The following is a 24,075-nucleotide window of genomic DNA, read 5'->3' on the forward strand; positions in this document are numbered from 1 at the left end:
CTGATCCCAGTGTTTTTGGGTTAAATCTGACCCCATGGAAGTGGATGGGAATTTTGCCATTGATTTAAGCAGAGCTAGGATTTCACCCTTTGACCCTGTCTACACTTACCTCCGAGATTAGGCGGCAGTCAACGAGAGTTACGCAAGCTATGCAAAAAACTTGCGTAACTCCCGTCAACGTCTGGGCTCCTCTTCTGCACGCCGTCTTCACTGCACTGCGCTGACGGGAACCGCGTTCCCGTTGACGCAGTGCTATGCCACTTGCGAAGGTGGTTTTAATACATCGATTTCTGGATCGACTGAGTGGGTCTTCACTGACCGTTCAGTTGATCCAGAGAAATCGATCTGATAGTGGCGACTTTGCTGCCATCAGTGTAACCGTAGCCTTAGTCTTTAAAGTACTGTACACACTTATGATTATTTATAAGTAGATAATAATAAAGAGAACACTGTAAAGGGATTAGCTAAACCTGTTTTTGACTCACTCTCACGCATGCAGCTATGTATCTCCATTTTATCATAATCACGTTTCCTCCATGTGGGCAATGCAAGAAATAGCTCTGTTATAAAAAGGCTTTAAGGCCATGTTGATTTTACTTTTACGCGTGGTTTATTCATTTTCTTTTCAAGCTAACTCAGGCTAGAGCGCATAGGGCGATGATGCAGGTATAAGGGCATTTCCACAGTTTAGGAAAGCATATAACTGTCAAACCCTTTAACGTATAATTGTCTTTTCTAACTGTCTCCACTGCAGGACCAGGATTCTTCTATGGGCGCTGAGCTCCCAGCTACCTATGCCTATTGCCTGTGATGGAAGAACTTGATGTTAATGTGAGGTAGGAGAAACAGTGCGGCTTACTGTACATTGCAGATCTGCTGGCTACGGAGCTGCAGGAGGTCAATAATAGCATAGTGTGTTTGCAAAGCTGTGGGTTGTATGACTTTTTTCTGCTTGCTTGTATTGTTAGGTTACGGCTAATGCAACAATATTTGGTTTTGGGTTTCCTTGAGTATGCATGATGAGGTAGCCTTGCACTGTTATTTTTATAAATGTCTAGTCACCAGAGCCAAAACCACAGTGGTGTAATACGACATTACTGAGCTCCGTATTACATCCCTCACATGCCACAAGTCAGTTCCTTACCTGAGAGAGCTCTGTTTAAGTTGGAGGTGGGGAGAGAGGAGGGCAGGAGCCCATTTACACCAGCTGAGGATCTGGTCTTAGATTTTTATTCCAAAATTATTTTTTGATTTTTACTCTAAAAATTAAGAGCCTGGCTATCCTCTTCCTCACACTGAGGTAAGCCAGGAATAACACCACTGAAGTCAGTTCAGACACACCGGCCTAAAATTGGTGTCAGCAAGAGGAATTTTAATGCTGTGGTCACTTTGTCTGGGCCAATTTAGTGCCAGTGTAAAATGCTGGAATGACAACCCTGGAGATGGATGTTCCCTATTTTTATTGAAGGTGCCCCTGGCGGAGAGACAGGGCTGCCTTCTCTTTCTATGCCAATGTTTGCTCCACCCTGAACTGAAGTTCCTCTTGTAGTGCTGAGAAGGAAGTTCAATCTCCCTGGCTCATGTAGTACTTGGCCTCTTTGATGGGCCTGCCCAAGGTTGCCAGTCAGTTCAGAAGGCAATGCTGTTCTGTGTGAACTGAGACCCCATCAAACTTGTTTCAGATAAGGCCACCAAACAACCATCAGAGAGTAGGAACTTTGTGTTACTGCTGATAGACCTTGAATCTGCACTGCTGACTGTGAGGGGAAAGGTAGAGTTCCACTAGCAATGGAGAGAGACATCCCGAAATTAAATGCTCATCACTCTCCTAAAATCTGTTTTCTATATCTTCTCCATCACTTACCTTTCAGTTTATTTTTCAATGCTGTGTTACTCTGAAAAAGTTCTCTGCATTGCAGTGCTTAGACACCTTCATGGGAGGTGCCTGGGAAAGTCCAAAGAACAGATCAATTATCAATCAAATCCACTTAAACTCATTTTCCAAGGAGTTTTTCCCTAATGAGTCACCTAACAGAGAGCAGAAGTGTTTTAAAATCCTTAGTGGTGATGATGACTGTTGAGTTGCAGAATCAAACTGAGACTAGTGGGGGGATAGGTATGTAACGTGTGGGGAGGAGGGGTAGGAGCAATATATTAAAAAAGCAATTAGTTGAATAAAAGAGGAGAGAGAAAAGACCTGAGTATCCTCTCTCTTACAATGGTGCAAATGATGAGTAACTCCATGGAGGAGATGGGAGAGTTCCCTGCAAGACATGTGCCTTACATCCAGAGTGAGGCCTGGTCTACACTACTGACTTTTGTTGACCAAATCAGCTTTTTCCACCAAAACAGTGGTGGTGTACACACTGCAATCCCTCCCCCGCAACTCCCTTGATTTTGCGACAAAATAAAAACACCTCGACGAGAGGCGTAGAGCATTTTGCGCCAAACTTTTAGCGACAAAGCATCAGTGTAGATACTGCACTTGGTTATGTCATGGTAAATGGCCGCCAGGAAGTGTCCCATAATGCCCATCCTGATCGCTCTGCCCATCAGTTTGAACTCTGCTGTCCTGCAGCCATCCATCCCTCCCCCTTTAAAATCCTGGGACTTTTTGAAATTCCACTAACTGCTTGCTTAGCATGGAGAGCTCACATCTCATCTTCCCAGCCGACCATGTCGGCTCCACGCACCAAATGCTCTGCCACTTGGAGCACACCAGAGCTTCTGGATCTGATCGGCATTTGGGGAGAGGAGGCTGTGCAGTCCTAGCTCCGCTCCAGCTGAAGGAACTTTGATACCTACGGTCAGATTTCTCGTTTAATGGTGGAGAAGAGCTATGAATGGGATACAATGCAGTGACGTGTGAAAATCAAGGAGCTGTGGCAGGGGTACCAAAAGGCTAGGGAGTCAAACCATCACTCTGGTGCAGAATTAAAGACCTGCTGCTTCTATAAGGAGCTGGAAGTCATCCTCAGCGATGACCCCACCTCCACCGCCAAGAGATCCATGGATACCTCTGTGGGCCTGGAGGCAGCAGAAACTGGAGTCAACCCTAATGAAAAAGTTGGAGGACGATGTGGAGCAGGGGACTAGGTCGTTTGTTGACATGGTGAGCCAGGATCTCTTCTCTACCAAGAAGGGTTGGAACTAGTCCCAGCCTTCCAGCTCTGGCGTGCAGGATGCAGGAGACAGGAGCTCGGGTAAGTGATTTTTTTGAACTGATGTTGCTCAGTTACATGAGGTACAGCTGTCCTTCGCTTTGTTGCATTATACAGCTGGTTGAAAGGATAGTAATGCACAAGAGTAGCTGTGTTTGCATGTGTCTCCCATTCCCCTGTGCAACTAGGCAGTGCTGTGGAAAAGTGTGTTAATGCACACTGAGATTACATGGGAATCCTCCAAAGAGATCTCTGGGAAACTTTCCTGGAGGTACTAGCCAATCCTCTGCTGGAGATTACTTGGCAGAGTTGCTTCGTTTCTTCCCCCATTGTAGGAAACTTTCCAACATTGATTGACAATCACTTGTGCAGAGACCAAAGCGGCACACAGGCAAGCAGCATAGGGACCTGGTTTGAAGCTGCTCACATGGAGGAGATGCACCCTAGTATCCCTGTTTACTCAGGGGACAGTGAGAAAGAGGTGTATTTTACAGTAACAAATCAATGCTGTTATTACACTCATAATAATGCTTCTGTTCATTGTTTATTGTCCTTCTATAGATGTGCCCCTGAGGGGAAACTCCTTCACACCAACCGAGCAACTTCGGCTGATAAGAAAACGACCACAGAGAAGCAAGAAGATGCTCCAAGAACTCCTCCAGTCGTCTGAGGCAGAAAAAAAGAAAAAAGGGCATGGAGACACGTTGTCTGCAAAATCAGAAAATTGATAAGCAGGAGAAGAGGGAAAACCAGGAGCGAGTGATAGTCAGTCATGAGTTAATGATAAAAGCCATGAAGGAGCAAAAGGGGTGCTAAAGTCACTCATAATGCTGCAGACTGAATTCATGCATGCTTGCCCCCCTTTGCAGCCAATACAGAACTGCTTTCCATGCTCTCCTCAAACTCCACCCACACATTCCTATAAAACTCCTGGCCCATCTCAGTACCCCATTCACTTCACCCCTTCAGAAAGCTTCTGGAAAGATAGCTGGACTTACACCCAGCTGTTATAGCTCACACTGCCCTTCACTGCTTTCTTCCCTCCAGCCCACATTTTCATGTGTGTTGTGAATAATTGTTATTTAATAAAGACATTCTCTGTGAAGAAAAAGCTATCTTTATTTGTCTCTTGCACACGGTGGTTGCACCTCACATTGATGCACAGTGCAAGCTGGATAGCTGTCATAGCATGGCACAGTTCTGTTTACAAAGACAGCTTATTGGTGCTCATTGTCAAAATAGTTCCTCAAGGCCTCCCTGATTCGAATGGCCCCCCCATTGTGCCCCTCTAATAGCCCTGACATCTTGTTCATATTGAGCCACAAAGCAGTCTGCCTCTGTGCTCCACCCAGGAGGAAACTTTTCACACTTAGCTTCACAAATATTATGGAGCACACAGCAGGGAATAACCATGGGAATGTTGTCCTCATTTAGATATAACCTGCCATAAAGGCATCGCCAGCGAGCTTTTAATCTCCAAACACACATTCAATGGTCATTTGGCACCTGCTCAGCCTGTTATTGAAGTGCTCCTTGCTGCTATCCAGGTTGCCCATATAAGGCTTCATGAGCTATGGCAGTAAGGGATAGGCTGGGTCTCCGAGGATCACTATGGGCATTTCAACATCTCTCATTGGAATCTTTTGGTTTGGAAAGAAATTCCCTGCTTGCAGTTTTCTGTACAGGCCAGTGTTCCTGAAGATGTGTGCATCATGCACCTTCCCTGACCAACCCGTGTAAACGTCAGGGAAATACCCATGGTGATCCACAAGCGCTTGCAGTACCATAGAAGAGTACCCCTTTCTATTGATGTATTCCGTCACAAGATAATCTGGGGTCAAAATTGGGACATGCGTGCCATCTAGCACCCTGTCACAGTTAGTGGATGGCTTCACAGTGATGGGATTCTCTATTTCATGCACATTTCCAAGACTCAAAGTCCTTTGTAACATAATGAGATTAATGGCCCTGTTCACTTGTGATAACACAGCTCTAATGGTGGACTTCCCGACTCCAAATTGATTAGCGACCGACCGGTAGCAGTCTGGAATTGCCAGCTTTCACACGGAGATCACCATGCACTTCTCCACCGAGAAGGCAGCTCTCATTCTGGTGGCCTTGTGCTGCAGGGCAGGGGTGAGCTCCGCTCAGAGTTCCATGAAGGTGGTTTTGCACATTCTAAAGTTCTGCAGTCACTGCTTGTCATCCCAGGCCTGCATAATGATGCGATCCCACCACTCAGTGCTTGTTTCACGTGCCCAAAAGCAGCAATGCACTGTGTGCAGATGCTCTGTGAATGCAAATAGTAATCCAGTGTTGTTCGTTTATCTGGCACACAGTCGGTCAGGTGCCTCCGATTGCAGTTCCAACTGGGAACTCATGATATACTGCTTGAGCAGCTGCGATGTTCAGAACACTGCCAACAACAGTGGGTAGCAGTGGAGGATCCATCCTTTCAGATAGAGATGGCAGTCACTCAGGAAACTGAGGCTGTTGAAAAATGCTTCAAAACACAGTTGGAAACCCATGGAATGATGGGACGGAAATCGCTGCATCGTGAGATATTGATCCTGCACCTGTGATGCACTGCGATCCTCTCTGCCATCCCACAACTCCTAGCAGAACAAGGTGGCGAGTTGCATAGTGGGATAGCTGCCCGCAGTGCACTGCTCACAATGTTGATGCTAGAGCACCAACTGTGGACGCGCTTCAGCAACACGATGAGTGCTGTGTGGACAGGCACAAGCATTGCAATTACAGCACTTTTTGCTCATCTCTGACTTGCGTCGACAAAACTTTCCAGCATAGACCAGGCCTGAGCCCATTAAAGTAAATGGAAAGCCTGTCACCGACTTGGGGTTTGACTCAGACTCTTCATCACGTCAGGAAACACACAAACGCCTCCACTGGCTTGCAATCAGTTCCTCTTTTATTTTTCCCCCTTGTGCGACTCTGTAAACGTTTTCGGAAATTTGTGTTTTAATGAATACTGAACAGGGCACATTTATTACCTGGCAATTGATACTGAGAGGTAATGTGTTTTGCTTAATGAAATTCGTTTTGGCTTTGCTATGCCAGCACACCAGCACGGTGCTCATGCAGTTGCTCTTTTCCTGTAACAGGAATTATAGTGCTGATACCTAGAGTGCTACCATGTTACCCCCGTCTTCTCTCCCCTTTCTTTGAAGACACCAGAAAGCTCCTTGTCATTGATTAATTAAAGAAAAAGTATTAAAACTGCCTAAGAATCTTGTCACCATCTAGACTGTTGGCTTTTTGCAATTCACTAGGAATTGCCACATTTGATCAGGCTAATGGTTCATTAGACCATCATCCCTGTCTCCAAGAAGTCTTTGTAGCGCTTTCCCTTCGTCAAACATTCTTGTGAGCAAATTTTCGCTGACTAAAAAACTTCCCAAAAAGCAGCTAGCAGAGGGTTGCAAAAGCCATGAATTTGCATTTTAAAAATTCAAACAAATGTTCCCAAATAGTGTTTTGTAGCATTTGCTTGATTCTCTCATGAACTAGCCCTCATGCTGTTGTGTTTTGGCTTTCCTCCACTGCAGAGACGTGTTTAAACTAAGATAGACTGTTTCTTTTGAATTGAAAACAAAAAGCACCTCTCCCCCCATTTTCATTCCTATCAGAGTTAAATTTTGTGAGAATCTTGACTCTATATGTTGCTATTTAAAAATTTTAACTAAAATTTGTAGTCTAAATGCATGGAAAGTGTCCCTTTAAATGTGACGAAAGGGATAATCTTTTAGAAGTGCTCCCCACCAGAGTACATTATCTCCTTGAAACTACTTTGTGCAGCAGCTAATTTTGTCTCATCCAGATAGAACTGTGAAAGGATCTCTGACGAGAGATTTTTCTCTCTCTCGGTATATTATTTAATCCTGCTTGTCAGTCAGATGTTAAAAGGTAGATAATGCAATTTTCTCTCTCTTTCCACAGACATTTCAAACCTTTCCTAAATACATATTGGTTCAATGTTTCCTATTTGGTATGATTTGTCAAACACCATGGTCAAATCTCACTCTCATTTATAATTTACTGGGTTTATTCCTGAATTATATAACACAGGCCTTCATTTTACACTGTGCGAGAAAGTTTTATACACAGCACTTCTCCTCAGGCATGTATTTTTGTTTTAACTCCACAAACCTTCAGCCGTGGAATTTTTCTTTTTGAGAGGTTCGCTTGTCCGCTACCACTAGGTAGCTGGTATTTCCATGCTCTCCTGATTTCAGATTAGATCAGCTATTTTACATTTTTTACAGAAGCGAAGAATTTCTAAATTTTTTTTTCTTAAAAGTTGCTCAAGGCCACATAGTAAATCAGTGAGATTAAAACCCACAAGCCCTGACTTCCAGCCCCCACTGCCACTCACAGATACTCCTAGAGAGGCACTCTGATCCATGTGGATGACAATGGGATAGATGGATGGATGTCTGGCACATTGGAGTGGAACTCCCTGACAGTGGAATTTTGCTCTTTGGTCTGATTCAGCAGGGCCCTTGAGCATGGGGCATTTGGTAGAGTAGTGCAGTCCCCAGTGTTCATGCCATCATGTCATCTAACCCTGCTCTCAGCAGAGATAAGTGGTAAAAACCCCTGCACAGTGTCTACACCTGCACTCCCAGTGTTGCTCCTGTTGGCAAAACTACACTCATGCTACATCAGTGATGGGAGAATTTGAGAGAAGACGGCCGCCGCTGCTGTAGCACTTGCAGTGATGGTTGGAGTTCGCTTTCTCTGTAGGTAATCCAACTCCCTGAGAGGCGGAGCTAGGTGGATGGAGGAATTCTTCTGTCAACCTAGCACTGTTTATACCAAGGTTTAGGTCAGTTTAACTATGTCTCTCAGGGGTGTGGTTTTTTCACACATCTTTTCAGTATAGACCAGCCCTCTGTTTACACAATGCCATTGAGAGAAGGCTGCACTGCCTTTATTATCTCCAATACAGACACAAGGGAGGAGACCAAAAGATCAGTGTGTCCTGAATGCACAAGTACAGAATCAGTCCAGGGAGACAGTTTAATAGAGCAGATAGAAAGCGCCAAACTTGGAGTTTTCTAAAAAAAATTTTCATCGAAAATTTGATTTTTGATTCAAGTCCCCCCCATACTCCAAAATTTGGGATTTTTCAGTTAACCTTAGAGCTGGTTGAAACGTTTTGAGAATCAAACCATTTCAATGACATTTCTACACTTCAACATTTTTCAAAATTTCAGAAAAACAGTAAACACTTTCCAAAAAAAATTCCTGCAAAATATTATGGTTCTTTGATGAACTTTGCAATAATTTTAATACATCAGCTATGGGTTCTCCAACATCAGAGAATAGAAAAAGGAATTGACCATGTCTGTTCAGGCACAAAGAAAAAAGAAATTAACCCTCTTAATGTGCACAGAGAGAGCTTTAATATCCTTTTGTTTTACTATTTCTGTGTGTACCTTGGACACCTTTGAATCTGTGCACGCATCCATATATCTGCATGCAATTCAGGCAATTGGTTCATAAAATGGAGAGGTAGATGCATAAATAACTCCGTCTGAAGGTATGGATAAAGGGGATTCCATGCTTCAAGAACTCAACCTACAGATTCTGCTGGTGCATCTTATCAGGCCCTCTGAAAGTGCAACTCTTCCTGTATTTTTAGCATTGTGAGAAGGGGGAACCTCTAGTTCTATTGAGCATCTGCAAGTCTGGGCAGCAAATATTATGCTTTGTCTGGACAGCACTGAGGAATGGGATTACCGGAGAGTCTTTGAAAGTCTTCCTAGTGCTTCGGAGGTTTTCATTATCTCCCTCTGCAGCGTTCCCTCCTGCCAGGCATAAAGTCAGACTGCCCATCACCGATCTGTTTACTGTTTGACTCATAAGCAAACACGACACAGGAGTGGTGAAATCTTTTAGGCAGTTCAAGCAGTTTGACAGTGGCTGACAGTCAGACTCAATTCCTTCCCTCTTGATCAGTGTTCATTCATTCAGCCCCCAAATGGACACTTGTTGCCTAGCAACTTTCTCATTATTGCTGTGCATCCTCTGCCAGTCTTGTGCTTTCATGTATCAATTTATTTAAAATAAAATAAAGAATAAGGGGAGGGGGCGGAAGAGAAAAAGCTCCAGTTTGACTGCCTCTTTCTGGTATGGAAGAGAATTCCTCAGAACAAAGGGAAATGTATTGCCATAAAGATTGACGGAGGTTTTTGGAAGTGATCTGTGGTTGGAGCATTTAAATGTTCTGAATAGAACTGGGAGAAATTTTTTCAGGGAATACAGTTTCACCAAATATGCATTTTCAGAGCCCTGAAAATATTCATGAATTTGATATCTAGTTTCAGCTGAAAAAAATACCTGTTCCCTCCCTCCCCCAAAATCAAAACTTTTCATTTTGACCATTTCAACATATTTTGTTTTGCTTTTTTCATTATGAAATGGCATTTCATTTGTCAAATTAGGGCAATTAAAAATACAAACACACACACAGACACAAAATGTTTAGGTGGATTTGAAACAATGGTTTTGGTTTCTGTTTGAATCAAACCAGGTTTTTTTTTTTAGTTCTGTCCCAAACTGAAAACCTATTGTTCACTCAGCTGTAGTTTGGAGTGACCCAGTTCGACTTCACTTCAATCAAACGCTCCCAGCTGCCACTTTGCTGCCACATCTGACTCCAGACCCGTGCATTACTGGATCCTGTCTTAGCTGTTTGGGTTTGCCATCGTGCTGAAGTGATCCTAAGTGAGGTCTTTTGTCTAATAAGAAGGATTCAGTGTCAGCTTTAAATGTCATGTGGTATTAGTGTGTGAGTTGCCAATGTATACATCCCAGTGCAGAGACATTCGAGAGTGCCACTCTAGGCTCTCACTCATTACCTTTGTGCTAAGCTTTGGGGAATTGTCTCTCATTGGGCTGCATGGGCTCTAATCCACCAGACATGGTGGATGGGATTTCAGCTCCTTCATTTTGGGGACCACTTTTTAAGGGAAAGTTTTCCACAGTGGACTGGCATGGTCTCCTGCCCTTTCAATCAATCCCCCACTGCATGGTTCTCAACTGCTTTATTCTGTAGACTCCCTGGAAATGCTTTGCAGATCACACAGCTCACAGGCTGCTGGCTTAAGCCTTTTGAAAGTCCCTTCACACAGCTGCAGGCAGTACCAGCTCCGATGTGAGTTAGAGGTGCATAAGTGATTAGGAGACTGCAGACACCAGCTAGCCTAGCCTAGGTCTTTGCCTGGTAAACTGGTCCACTTGTCCTCAAAAAGCTGTGAACCATGGATCACACTCTAACTCTAGCTGAAGGATTTCTATTGAATAAGCACTCAGTAGAACGTGCTCACTGCTCTACATACATCCACATTTCAAGTATTAAGTATAAAGTGTCTTTTTTATAACCATGTGGAGGGAAAAGCACTAGGCAGCTCTATTGGCATTTTGGCACCTTAGGTAGGGCGCACGACTGGGAATGAGGAGACCTGGGTTCTTTTCCCAATTCTGCTACTGACTCGTTGTGTGACCTTGAGCAAATCACTGAACCCAATTGTGCCTGAGCATCCCCATCTGTAAAAAACCTATAAGAGCTAACTCCGTAAGCTTCAGGGTGCATGCCAACCACTAACAGCATAGGTGGTAGACTCCCTTAACTAAACAAACAAAAGAGAAAGCTGTCTGGGTTTGTCATACTGATAATTGCTTTTTATTTTGAAATCAAGTGCCTGAAATGAAGGAAGTTTAGGATGTTAATTGCTCCCAAACTCTCTGTATTATCATCTTAAATTCTGACAGCTAATTGCTAAAGGTGATTCACAACTCAGGGCATGTTGAGAAATGCAGAGCCTGATAGGAACACAGCAAATGGTTCATTAATCTCATCTTGACTTTGAGAAATGAGAATCAAGGTGAAGGAATAGGGAACCAAATTGACTGAATTAGTTTTGTTTGTTTGGAAGCAAAGGTAATATTCCATTATTTAATCCAGACGGCATCCCTCTAGATGGTTCATTTACCAAAAAAAAAAAAAAATCAATATTGGCTGACCCAGCCATTTGGCACAATGTGTTCCTGCATGTCAGCTACTTCAGAGTGCTTCGGAAGAAATACTCTGCAGTCCCACATCCTATGAGAGTCAGGTCTCAGATCATAATGAGTCCCAGTTCCTGAACCTCATTGTATTGACCAAAGAAGCCACTTCTCACATGTGACAGTGGGAAGAGATTTGCTTCAGCAATGTCATGGGCAGGATTATTGAGGCATTGTAGGGAAAGCAAGGAAGAGGTGACAAGTGGCTGTGGAAGAAGGTGTATAAGCATGGCTGTTTACTGTTAGCCATAGGTCATTGTGATGATTGTAGAGTGAGATGGAGAAGATGCAGGAAGAGGGATGGACTCAGGCCCATTTCAGTCTCATCGTTTGGGAAAGAGGGACCCAAAGTCCCCATAAGAGGTGAGTAGGAACAAAGGGCAGATTCTGCCATGCTTACTTGCATGAAATAGCACTTACACATGTGAGGAGGCAATTCATGTGCACACCGCTCAATGAGTAGGGGAGGCAGGCATGTGTCTAGAATAAGCCTGTTTCCTCTCCTAAGAAGCTTAACCTCTTAGGAGATGTGTTAAAGGATCACAACACATTCAGGTAGTGACTTCAGACTTTGTATTTGCCTTCAGGCAGGAACTTAGAGACAGCTGACTAGATAGAAACACTGTATGAAGGAGACTCAGAAGGGAAAGGAGACACATGGTGGCAGGTAAGACAGAAAATGGACTTGGGTTTGAGTAGGGTGATTGGAGGAGCTACATGCTTTCTTGGGTGCATGGAAGAGAACAAGCCCTTAGATTAAAGTTCTCCTAACATGTCCCTGGATGTTTGCTTTCCAGGACTCCCAGTTTACCACGTTGCAGAATGTTTGTAAAACACAGCGGGCCTTTTGCAGAGCTCTTGCCACCTTCTTCAGTTAAAGTCATTAAAATATCATTTCTCTCAACCTTTCGTCTCAGATTCTGTTTTAGGTGCGTTAGTCAAGAGCAGGGCAAATGCCAGACTAAAATGAATGAAGAAGAGCTCTGTGTGGCTCACAAGCTTGTCTCTCTCACCAACAGAAGTTGGTCCAATAAAAGATATTATCTCACCCACCGTGTCTCTCATTTTGTCAGCTATGACCGGCAGAGTGCTCTTCCTTCTTCTCTCTAGGCTCCTTTCCCAGTGACGATCAAGTGTAGCCATTTTGTAACCCCTGCTGCATCCTCTCTTGGGGGCAAGGCACAGATCCCATGCTTGCATGGAGATAGACTTGATTTAGTAGCCCTTTTGCTACCTCTACCTTCTTTGACCCTATCCTCCAACTAGGAAGATTGCCATGCCCGAGGCATGATTAAGTGAGATTGGAATAGCTGAATTCCTGCTGTTCCAGTGACATTAACATCTTGTTCAAATTATTAAACTGATAAAGATATTGACATAATCTCTTAAGGAAAGTGGCAGTGCAAAGAACAGGAAATGCGAGCAGAAAGAGGAGGAAATGGAAACTAACAGTCCAGTTCTGCAGATCCTTACTGCGGCCAAACTCCATCAGTTCACACCAGCTGAGGATCTGGCCCCACATGAGGCCTCTGCTGACACTATTAAGAGAACAGACTATGTGTGTGTGTTGTGTGGACGTATAGGGCCAAATTATTAGGTCTGACTTGGCCATTTTGCACTGCACCACTGGCAATAGTGCCAGAGTAATTGGCCATGGCAGGACCAGCCCAGTGTTGGGCCCATGATCGAGGGAGTGTAGAGGTGAGCTGTGAAAGTCTTATCGACACAAATGGAGCAACATGAGTAATTTGCACTAATGAAGAGATACAGAAACTGGGAGGAGACTGGAAAGTATATTAAACCTAGGAACAGAATAGAGGTGATGACCATTTCTAACAGTATATGGTCCTCTGTTTTATGACAAAGCATTCACCACCACCACTGTACTGCTTTTGAGTCAGGTGTGGCTTCAGATTTTTGTGCCTATCTAAAATCCTATTAGCTAAATAAAGCAGCATGTAATGCTGTGTATGCCGAATTCTCTGCAGAGCCTCGGCATGGCTTAGTACCAATGGCACAATGCATCAGCCAGCATATTTTTCATATTGTTGAACTTTTCTCTCGGTTCTAGGGAAACATTTTACAGCACTATATTTATCAGTGTCTTTCCAAACACCTCCGCCAATACTTAATTAATGGAATTTTAAAGCTTTGCTCCAGCTACTGCACGTTAATAGAGCACTCACTGACAACAGTTGTGGCGCTAAGGCGACATTTATACATGCAATATATTTACAAGGTGAATATGCATAAGAGGTGCATCGCCCTGATCCATCCGTATATCTTTAGTATCCTGGATTGGGAGATATGGCCATAAAACTCTGCTGCTTAAGTTACTCTGTATTTGTGTTTGATTACAAGGAGAAATCTGCCCAGATAAAAATGTCCCTCTTTGTTAAAGAGCCAGAATGTAAAATTTAACATTTCTGTATCAGTTAGTTAAGTCTTTCTTTAGCTTCAGTGCCTCTGCAAATAATCACAACTGTCTCTCATTAAAGATTCAGTGGGGGGAGAGGAGGTTTTTGGAGTTTATTGGAAAATATTGTGCATTGGGGTACAGGATTGGAATAGCAAGGGGTGCTGCAGGTCAAGATGGAGGTGCATTGGTAAAATCATGAAGGGTGCCCAGGAAAGCAAGAGAAAAAGGCACTGAAATTCAGGACTGAACTGCATAAGCAGAGCTGTGTGGGAGCTCAGGTCCAGGTTAGCAGTGTGTGTCAGGCTTAATAGGTCTAGTATAGACCATCAATGAGTTACATTGATAAAGATGTATCTAGTAATCAGGTCTGGAATATTAGGTAGTGCTGCAAGACAAGCTAAAATGTACTGGTGTCGCTGTTAGTGGGGACATAATGGCTCTCTGTCTCATATCTACCAAAGTTGAAGTTAAACTTCCCAGGGTTTCTTTTGGAAAAGTGCAGAGGAACAATCTCAGTGTTCTGGAAATGATTCTCTCCTAGTAGAGCAGTTGTAATGTCCAAAGCTGCAGTGAGCTGTTGCTGACTGTAGAACATCTACTGCGATGCCACATTAGCCTAAGGAGTTACTGAACTGGCTGTATCTAATTCACTGCTTTGGAAAGAGCATTTGCAATATCTTGAATATGAATAATGTCTCACAAAACCCAGTTTTGTTTGCATGTACTTGGCCTGTCATAAATCTATAGGTCTTTTGATTGGCCTTTTGTGGATAATATATACCACTGTTGGTGGACTGTCTCCTTGAAATAAAGTGCACACACTGTGCATATGGGATTGATACTAATTTGTCTTACCTAATTGAGTGCTTCCACTATTTATTTTGCCCCGATATACTGTGGTAATGAATCATTGATTATATGACTTACTGGTTGGGCAAATATTCACGCCTGCTACTGTTACTACTGTGCAGAAGGAAGCCATTTACTGCAGTAACTTATTGTCTTGCTACATCTGTCAGCCCAGTAGTTAGCATAATGTGTCCTCCGAACAGCAGTCTCTGTCTCTCTAATGATAAGGCTTGATTAAAAATGCCATGCCTCTGAACATTTGCCCTGGTGTCTTGAAATGATGCAGGAAATCTTAGGGGAATGAAGTTTTCAGGGGGGTGCTCAGCAGTTTCAGAGTTAATTCAGTGTAAAAGGTAAAGAAAAAGCATTGAGCTGTCTGGGGAAGCGTTACAGGTTAGAAGATTGTCTGCATAGCCAGATTGATGTGTGTTGAGCTCTTGGAGCAGAACTTTCTTGCAATTCTTTCTTCATCTTTCTGTCATTCTGCATACTCCAACCCCCACATCCAAAAAGGAAAAAAATGTTGTTGACCATGCAAACTCTCTGGGTCAGATTCATGAAGGAGCATGCAAAAGGTGGGCCTATGAAAATGCCCTTGCACCGCTTGCACCCAGCTTCACCTGAGTTGCTAGTACAAACCAGGCAACTGCAAGCCTAACGATGCAAATTGCAAGCACATACATGGGCTTTTGAGGGTCCACTTGTTATGGGTGCATTTAGTAGGTGTATCTACAGGGCCAGATCCTGATCTGTTATATTAGTGTAAATCCAGAGTCACGGAGAGATGAATTTCACTCCGAATGTGTATTTTGGAAAATGTGTCCTTTTTTCTGTGGAAAATATGGCCTTTCCTTCCAATGACATAAGTCTGGCTAAGCCCAAGTGCAGTGTTGTTTAATATCTGACCTGTTCTTTGGGGCACTATAACCTGTATTTGCAAGGGCATGGACTTGATTCTACAATAGCCATTTTCCATTTGTAACTTCTGTGCCTTAAGCAGCTCCTTGCCGGCTATTGAAGTAAATATTGGAATCCAAACCTGAACTCCCGAAGGAACAATTGGTGGTGTAGGATTTCATTTTTATACACCTTTCCCTTTCCCCAATTTGCTCTCTGTTACATCCACCAATCCAGCTGATTTCTGTGTGTGTGTGTGTGTGTGTGTGCATGCATGCACGCGTGCACGTGCATTGTGGGAGTGAAGGGGGGAGGGCCTGGGTGACCCGGAGATAGATTTTGGTTCCATGTTTGTAAGATTCCCTTGTGCTTTTTGTACCTGGGGCACGGCAAGTCCTGAACCTAGTTACTGGCCATTTCAGGAATGGAGGTATGGGGCATTCATCAGTAGCTCGTACCCATTGCTTACTTAGTCAGAGCCCTCGTTTGCTTTGATGGGAGTTTACACTGGGTATAGGCAGAGGAAGGCAGCAAGATCTGGCCAGCTGTGGTTAATATTCTTTCCAATACCTTTTGAAAACTTTGGTCTAGACTCCTGAATGGTGGGTAGCCCATGAGGGAAGCAGCTGCAACTTCTCTGACGTCCTTGGACTCACACAGGGGCAATTGCTGCTCAAAGAGTAGGCTGTTCTGGCAGGGGGGGGACATCCATTGCCAGCCTCTGCCACTGAGACTAGGGCCAGATTTTAAAGCAGCCTTTCCCCCGTATAGCCCCTTGAAAAAAAATACAGCCTGCTGTCCTCTGTTGCTGGGGCAGGAAGGGATGAATGGGGCCCTATTGTTATTTGCAATATTGGCTCTTATGGGCAGTGATAGGGCTAAGGTTGTCAGGCTGATCTGGCAGCTGCAGAGAAGTCTCTGCTCTTTGTTTTCTGCAGTTCAGCTATTGTTCTATGGACTTTTTCTTTCAAGCCCAACAGCTTTAGGTCTAATCCAAGCAGCCGCCCGTGTTTTCATATTGTTTGCCCTTTTTTTCCTTTAAGCCACACTTGAAAACCTCATTACACTGTCTTCTTGCAGCAATGCAGGGATCTTCGTTTAAAATTACACCCAGTGACGCACTGAAAACAGCAGGTGATCTAATGGGAGCAAAGAGTTTATTTCAAAAGCCGTAAACCAACATAGCTTCCCCCACATCTAAACCCCCTTAATAAATGTGGTGACACAGTTCAAACGGCAAGAGCCAAGAGGAGGAAATGAGGGCTAATGGCTGTTGGGAATTAATCGCAAAGTGGCCACAACAGGCAGCACCTTCTTACTTTCTTGGTCATGGGTGCTCAATTTTTGCCCACCTAAGAGACACATTAGCAACTTGCCAGGAGCCTGAAAGCAACACCTAAAGGTCTGAGCAGATTGCAGTTGTGGCCCGTGGAGACTACAGGTGACACACAGCTTGAAATGCTTCATCCTCACCCTAGAGCCTCTTTGGTTGGCTCTGAGCCAGTCCCTTCCCCAAGGGGGAGAATGAGTTTAAACAGTTGAGAAGCTGCCTCATAGCTTCAGTGCCATTTTGTACAATTAAGAGGAAGGTCTGGCATTCACATACGGCCTGATCCAATGTCCACTGAAGTCACTGGAAAGAGTCCTATTGCTTTCAGGGGGCTTTGTCTCAGGCCCATAGTCTAATATATTATGGTACTGTCTCTTTAAAACTAGTCACACTCAAGGTCTGCAATCTTCTAAGAGTGTAGATGCGACCTTGTTTTGTATTTAATAAAGAGAGTTGTGGTTGAAACTTTATATCCCTGGGCACATTCTGAGTTCCTGAAGCACAGAGGCTGCAGCATACTCATGAGAAGGTACTCTCAGATACCTGATTCTATTAGAAAGCATGACATGAGTCCTTTCATCTGAAAGCTCCATGGGAACTACGTAGGCACACAAACTCATCCCAAATACACATCCTCCTTTTTTTTCTCAATCCTCCAGGCCATCTTCCGCTCCTCCATTGTTTCCTCCAGCTGCAGATCTTTAAACTGCTGCCTGCTTCTCATCCTCTCTATCAGACAGACATCAGCTTCTAGGAGGATTCCGGAGTTGTCTTCCACTCTTGGTACACTTGGTCCCCACTATCTTATTTTCCAGGCGGGACGAGACTGTAGCATCTAAATTTGCTGACCCTCTAGTGGGGAACTCCTCTATTCAATACTGTGCCATTGTGGAGCTGTAGATTGTATCTTTAAGGGTTTCACCCTTGCACTTGGCTATGTTTTCTTCTTTTTTTCTTCGCTTGGAGCAGTTTTCTCAGTCCCTGGCCAGAAATATTGTAGGGATGTTACCCACCACTTTTTAGCACAATTTCTGTGCAAGGGGGTCAGTTCCAGGCTATTAAAAATCAAACGTGAAAAGAATTCAGTGGGAGACCATAGAGCAGTAGCTGCTTCCTTGTACTCCTTCTTCATCTGACCCTGTCCTTCAAACAGTGGTTTTTTTAGGTAATATCATCCCTGCTTTACTGATCAGAAAACTAATCTGCAGAACAATTAAATCACTTGTCCAAAATCATAGAGCAATCAGTGAGAGGCAGAACTGTGAAGAGAACACATTGCTACCGACTCGCAGCCTTGTGGTTTAACCTGTAGATTATACACACTCACTCACTTGTTTTCTCTAGAACAGTGGCTCTCAACCTTTCCAGACTACTGAACCCCTTCCAGGAGTCAGATTTGTCTTGCATATCCCCAAGTTTCACCTCACTTAAAAACTACTTGCTTACAAAATCAGACATAAAAATACAAAAGTGTCACAGCACACTACTGCTGAACAATTGCTTACTTTCTCATTTTTACCATATAATTATAAAATAAATCAGTTGAAATATCAATATTGTACTTACATTTCAGTGTATAGGATATAGAGTGCTATAAACAAGTCATTGTCTGTATGAAATTTTAGTTTGTACTGACTTCCTTAGTGCTTTTTATGTCGACTGTTGTAAAATTAGGCACGTATCTAGATGAGTTGATGTACCCCCCTGGAAGACCTCTGTGTACCCCCAGGGGTACGTGTACTCCTGGTTAAGAACCACTGCTCTAGAATATATGTGTATTGTCTTCTCTGCTGGGTTTATCCTGTTATGTCAGGATGCTTGTCTCCATGATCCTTAGTTAAGTGATTATTTAGGATAATTCATGGAAAAGATCCATTTGCAAAATGATAGTAGTATAAAGAATTCCCTTCAGAAAGCCTTGCACATCTTAACCAATGCAAATCACTACTTGACATTCAAAATCACTAAGCAAACACTTGCAAACTCCATGCTTCATTTGCACTTGGTCTTGTTAAATAGTTGATTTCTTCTCTTGTTCACTTAATTTGAGCGTGAGATCTGTGGTGAGACTGGCTTGGGAAATGTTCAGAAGGAACAAGGACTAAGCTGCAGGGATAGGAACAAGGTTTAAATAAAACAACAGAGCCTTAGCCCAGGATTTTGTGTCAGGTGGCTGAGCAGGAACAGAGATCTGAGCCTACACACAAAGGCAGGATTCACTTAGGCAACACTGTAACAAATATATGCTCTGTTCTCCAGCAAATCGCTGGCTGCTACCTCAGGCATTTGTGTTGTTGGGTTCTGTATGGGCAAGCAGATGGCTTTTCAGAAATGTGGCACTATTAGATGTGCTTGATTTCTCAACAAAACTCCTCCCCTTTCCAAAAGATTTGTATTGCAACAGGATCTGGGTAGCAGGTTGGGTGCAAGGAATGTATTTTTTATCTGTGGTGCATTTTCTAGAGAAGGTTGGGAAACTTACAAGTCCATTGGGAAGTGAATCAAGCAGCATTTGGTTAACTGACTGCATGCACCTGAGAGACTGAACACATGAACCCTAGCCATGCAGATCATGCTTTGAAACTCATTAGGATGTACAGTCCCCTGGTCATCTTTAGAGGGAGGGAGACAAAATTACTTCCTGTCATCATCCCGTAATGAATGAATTGTGAAATGATTTCTGTGTGGATGAGGATGTGCTTTTATGAACGATGTCTCAAATAAAAGATGTTCCTGAAATCAACAAATTATCCTCTCTGTGCCAACTCTTCCATTAGCACTAGTGACAGTGAGTACCAGTTCAATTCACCTAAACTCTTGAAACTGGGAGTCTGTCCAGGAAACATTAGGAGTTGGACAGCTGATAGCTCTGTGTGTCCTACTCAGTCCAGAACTGAAACTGGTATTGCGAAAAATACACAGCACAGATCTCTTAATAGCCAGGGCGACACTGTCAATCTCTGCCTGAACACTTGTTCCTCTAATACCCCTACTTGCAAAGGTACCGTGGGAGAGCTGAGCACAGCTTTTATGTTTTTTATTTGAAATTCTTAATAGTACACCTGAAAGATTTCAACAAGGAGGTGAATAAAGGCTTCACTCTGAAGAGAAAACAAGACCTCAGTGCTGTCATACAAATTGGTCCAATAAAGGATGTTACTTCATCCACCTTGTCTCTCTCATACAAATACATCGTAATAACTGCTGTTATTGGGTTCTTATCAATAACTACCTTGGGGGAGAGGGGCATTACTTCCACATCTGGCACAGAAAACCATCAGAAAGTCAAAAGAGCTTCTTCAGCTCAATGATGTACACTGATGTCAATTTCAGTACACTAGGATGTATTTCTAAATAAAAGTTGTGATGCTCGTAAGGCAGGTGTCAGCTCTTGCTAATAGGTGTCAGCTGAGTACTGACAAATTCATAGCTGGTAACCAGACCAGCTCATCTATAGGTTATTATTGTTCAAAATAGGTGTTAGACTTTTAAGGATGTGTTTAGTCTCTACAAAATGCATGTAAATTGCTGCATGAATTAATCTTACTGTAGTGTCTGTGATACATGATACAAGGTGAAATATAAGTTGTTTTATAATTGTAAAAATGCCTGCTCTGAAGTTGTGAACTCAGACAGGAAGAGTGGCTCCCCCAACCCATCCAAGAGGACTATCAAAATGAAGTGTAGGACAAAAGCTTGTTGATTGCCCCATCCACCCATGGAGAAGTATGTGCAGAAGGCCTCATTCCATTGGTCTGAATGCTAGAAGAGGGAAATAGAGATAGTGGACATGAAGATTTTTCACCTCTTTGCTGTTTGGACTCTTACAAGGGCTGGAGCTAAGGAACAAAAAAACAGAGATCCCCAGGTTTGACCTGAGTTAAGCCCGAAAAGACATTCAGTGCTGACAGATTACTACATCTGTCACCTTTTGGAACCATTGATTGAACTTATTTGTGCATATATGTTGCTTCCTTTAACCTGTAAATCACTCTTCATTTCTTTTTCCTAGTTTATAAATCCTTAATTAGTTTGCTATAGGATTGGCTACAAACATTGTCTTTGGTGAAAGATCTGAGGTACAAATTGATCTGGGATAAGTGGCTGGTCTTTTGGGACTGGGAGCAACCTGAATAGTTTGTGATTTTTGGTGTGCGTGACCATTATCACTAAGTCCATCTTGCTTGGGTGTCAAGATAGACTGGAATGCCCAAGGGGACTGTCTGTGATTCCATGGTAAAACTGTTACAATGATTCAGGAGTTCACATTTGTTACTGGGTTGGTGAAATCTAGTTATAGAACATACCACCAGTTTGGGGTGTCTGCCCTATTTTTTGATAGTCTGCCCCGAGGTAGGCACTAATGGTCCAGACAACCTGACAGAAGTCTCCAATTCTATAACCTGGACTATTTGTCTCTGATTTAGACAATAGGGATTGTGTGTATGCATGTGTTGGAGGAGCTGGGGGCACAGGAGTCAGAACAGGAAAAATGAGAACCCAGCAGTAAAACACTTTTTGTCCACGTCACTGAAAATTTTGCCCAGGCATCATACACAATATGCAGATTCAGTCCAACATTCTCCCCAAGCATTTGAATTAGAGAGGGGTGAAGAAAGGTAAGTCCATTTCAGAAAGGCTCTCAATGTGTCAAAATCTGGTTTCATTCTGATTCGGAACAAAAACCAAAACATTTGAAATTCTCCACGAAAGGGAATGGAGTGCTGGCTCTGAGTCACTCCACCTGGTGCGATGCCCCACTGAGCTGCCGACCCTGGGCTCCTGAGAAGCCAGGTGGGTGAATTGGTAGGAAACCAGGCAGAAGGATTCCATCAGAACTTCAGCAAAATAGAACGGTCCCTGGAAAACGTTTCAATTTTACCATAGTGGCAAACTCTGAAAAAACAGTTTCATAGGAATTTTTCCAGCGAGCTCCAAGTTAAATGCAGGTTTTTCATGTTACTGCTCTTTGTTTTAAGCCTGCTCTCTACAGTATAAAGCTACTATCCTATAACTCATGCAGTTGGAATTTTCAAAGTAACTTAAAGTCTGTTGTAGAGAATAGAACTGAATTCAAGTCCCAGGTTAATGCCCTGACCACTGGACCATCATTCCTCTAAACTTCCATTGGCTTCCTTAAAAAGCCAAGGCAAAAGCTATTGAAGTGTCTTATAAAGACACTAACTTCATAATAAGACATGCAAAATGATTTCCTTCCCCCAACAAAAATAACTGCAATAGAAATTAAAAGACAAAAAATCTACAACAACATCTAAGGCCTTGTCTATGCTAGCACTTATGCCAGCAAAACTTTTGTCGCTCAGGGGTTAATAAAAGGAGTTATTCTGGATCTACACCTCTCTAACTGAGAACAGAATCTGAAACACAGAGTCGATTATCATTATTCTTGGTCTGAAACATTGAACAGACTTTGCCTTTTGGATCTGAGATTAATGACAATTAATGGGAACATTGCTAGGAAAACAATCTGGTTGATTAAATCTGATCTAGTTAGCATAGCTGAGTCCTATTTATCTTTTTAATATAGAGCCCTCTGTGTTTAAGGCTTACATAGGGGATGGGATGGGCAGGAGTCACTTACTCTGAATATACAGAATAATCACACTGTTCTGATTGTAGGTGTATTTTGGTGGGTTTCTCTCTCTGTCTGTTGTGTTTTCTATCTGTTTTATTAAAATGAAATGTATAGTTTGGCAAATATCATGGGCTTGTTTCTGAAGAAGGAATCCTGGCTAGATAGGGGACAAGAAATGTCTGAATAAAGACGCATCTCCGTCTGATCTTTGGTTCCACCCAGTATTTACAAATTCGAAAGGGATACTTCAACAAAGCATTGCAGACATTCCTGAGGTGCTTTTTGGGGTGTACAAATAAGCAACATGATGATGTGCAGTCAGAAGTGAATTTTCAAGCTTCAGTTGGTGTAAATCAACGCAGTGCCATTGACTACAAGTGAGTTATACCAATTTACAGCAGCAGAGGATGTGGCCCAGGAGCTCTGAATTTCTATGATGCCTTGAACCATCACCCTGAATCTGAGAGGAGGGAGAAATGAACCCAGATCCACATTTTGTTATTCAAACCCATGTCAGATGTTAACATTTCCTTCTATAGGTTAATTTGCTCGGGGTGAAATTGCTGTGGGAGCATATGGAGGGCCCCACAGGGCACCAGCTGTTCCTGTACCCACCTGATGTCTGAATGGAGAGTGTTATTAGCACTTATTTGATTGACTACACATCCCACACAAATCATTTTTAAAGCATTTAACTAGTCTGTCTTCTTTTCTTGGTACTTGATTTTAACCAGTGTCTAGCAGGTATTTAAAAACTTTGATCCTTTGAGACATCTTAGCTTTTGGTCCAACTCATCCAGCCAGCCAGTTGGTATGTACAGCCAGCACATAACATCAATGATTGTAAATGGCTAGGCATTGGACATCATTACTTTCCCAAATAATATGTAACCCCTTGGGTTTCCTCAGGTCCACCAGGTATGTATACCGCAGTGTTATTATATGCTGCTGCAGCTCATCATCTGCAGCATTTATTATTAGCCATTTGGCTGTTTACTTAGCTCTCTCTTCTGGTCCTAGCTAGAGAAACCAAATCTCCGTAGGGTTATGATGGATCAGAATGAGCATATCAGCATTATTAAGAATTAATCACTTCCCCACCTGATCCCATGATAGGAGGATATACTCCCCCCTCCCCCGGTAGGCCGTATCCTGGGTTCCTCAGTCATTAAAGATCTAAACAACATGAGTATCCTGACTGGATTCTGTTTCTGATTTTGTTTTCAGAGGGCACATCTACACTGCAGCTGGGAGCGTGCTTCCCAGCTCTGGCAGACAGATGCATGTTAGCTTGGCTCGCACTAACACACTAAAAATAGCACTGCACTGTGGGTAGGGCAGCACGGGCTAGATGCCTGGGTATGTACCCGGGAGTCCTTGCAGCTTTATGTGCAGGAGTCTAGCCCAAGCTGCCGCCCATACTACCCCCAGCTACACTGCTGTGTTGAGGGCGCTAGTTCAAGCTGAGCCAGCGTGTGCCTGCCTGTCCGAATTGGGAAGCTCACGCCCAGCTGCAGTGTAGACATGCCTTAAATGACGTTATTGCTGGTGAAAGGTGACAGGGTGAGAATCCAGAGCAGGTAACACCTGTGTAGTGGCAATGCAAGGTTTTCCTGAATGGCCCCATCAGGGTGTCTCATCCACATTACAAAGAGACCACTTAATTCTGAGTAGCTGGGTTCAGCTTTCATGGCCTCCTTGTCTGAACTAGTGCGTTGGTTTGGCCAGAAAA

General features: G+C 43.3%; 1 protein-coding gene across 1 annotated transcript in view; it reads left to right on the forward strand.

Moving 5' to 3' along the window:
- Positions 1-24,075, forward strand: part of HTR4 (5-hydroxytryptamine receptor 4) — a 203,494-nt gene that overhangs the window by 61,828 nt on the left and 117,591 nt on the right. Inside the window, exon 2 of the mRNA XM_067566509.1 lies at positions 755-836. Within this exon, the coding sequence (XP_067422610.1) occupies positions 811-836 (26 nt within the window). The 5' untranslated portion in view covers positions 755-810. The remainder of the gene's footprint in view (positions 1-754; positions 837-24,075) is intronic.

This window comes from Emydura macquarii, unplaced genomic scaffold, assembly GCF_026122565.2.
Source record: "Emydura macquarii macquarii isolate MOO-44397 ecotype Brisbane River unplaced genomic scaffold, CSIRO-AGI_Emac_v2 contig_2768, whole genome shotgun sequence".
Taxonomy (NCBI): Eukaryota; Metazoa; Chordata; order Testudines; family Chelidae; genus Emydura; species Emydura macquarii.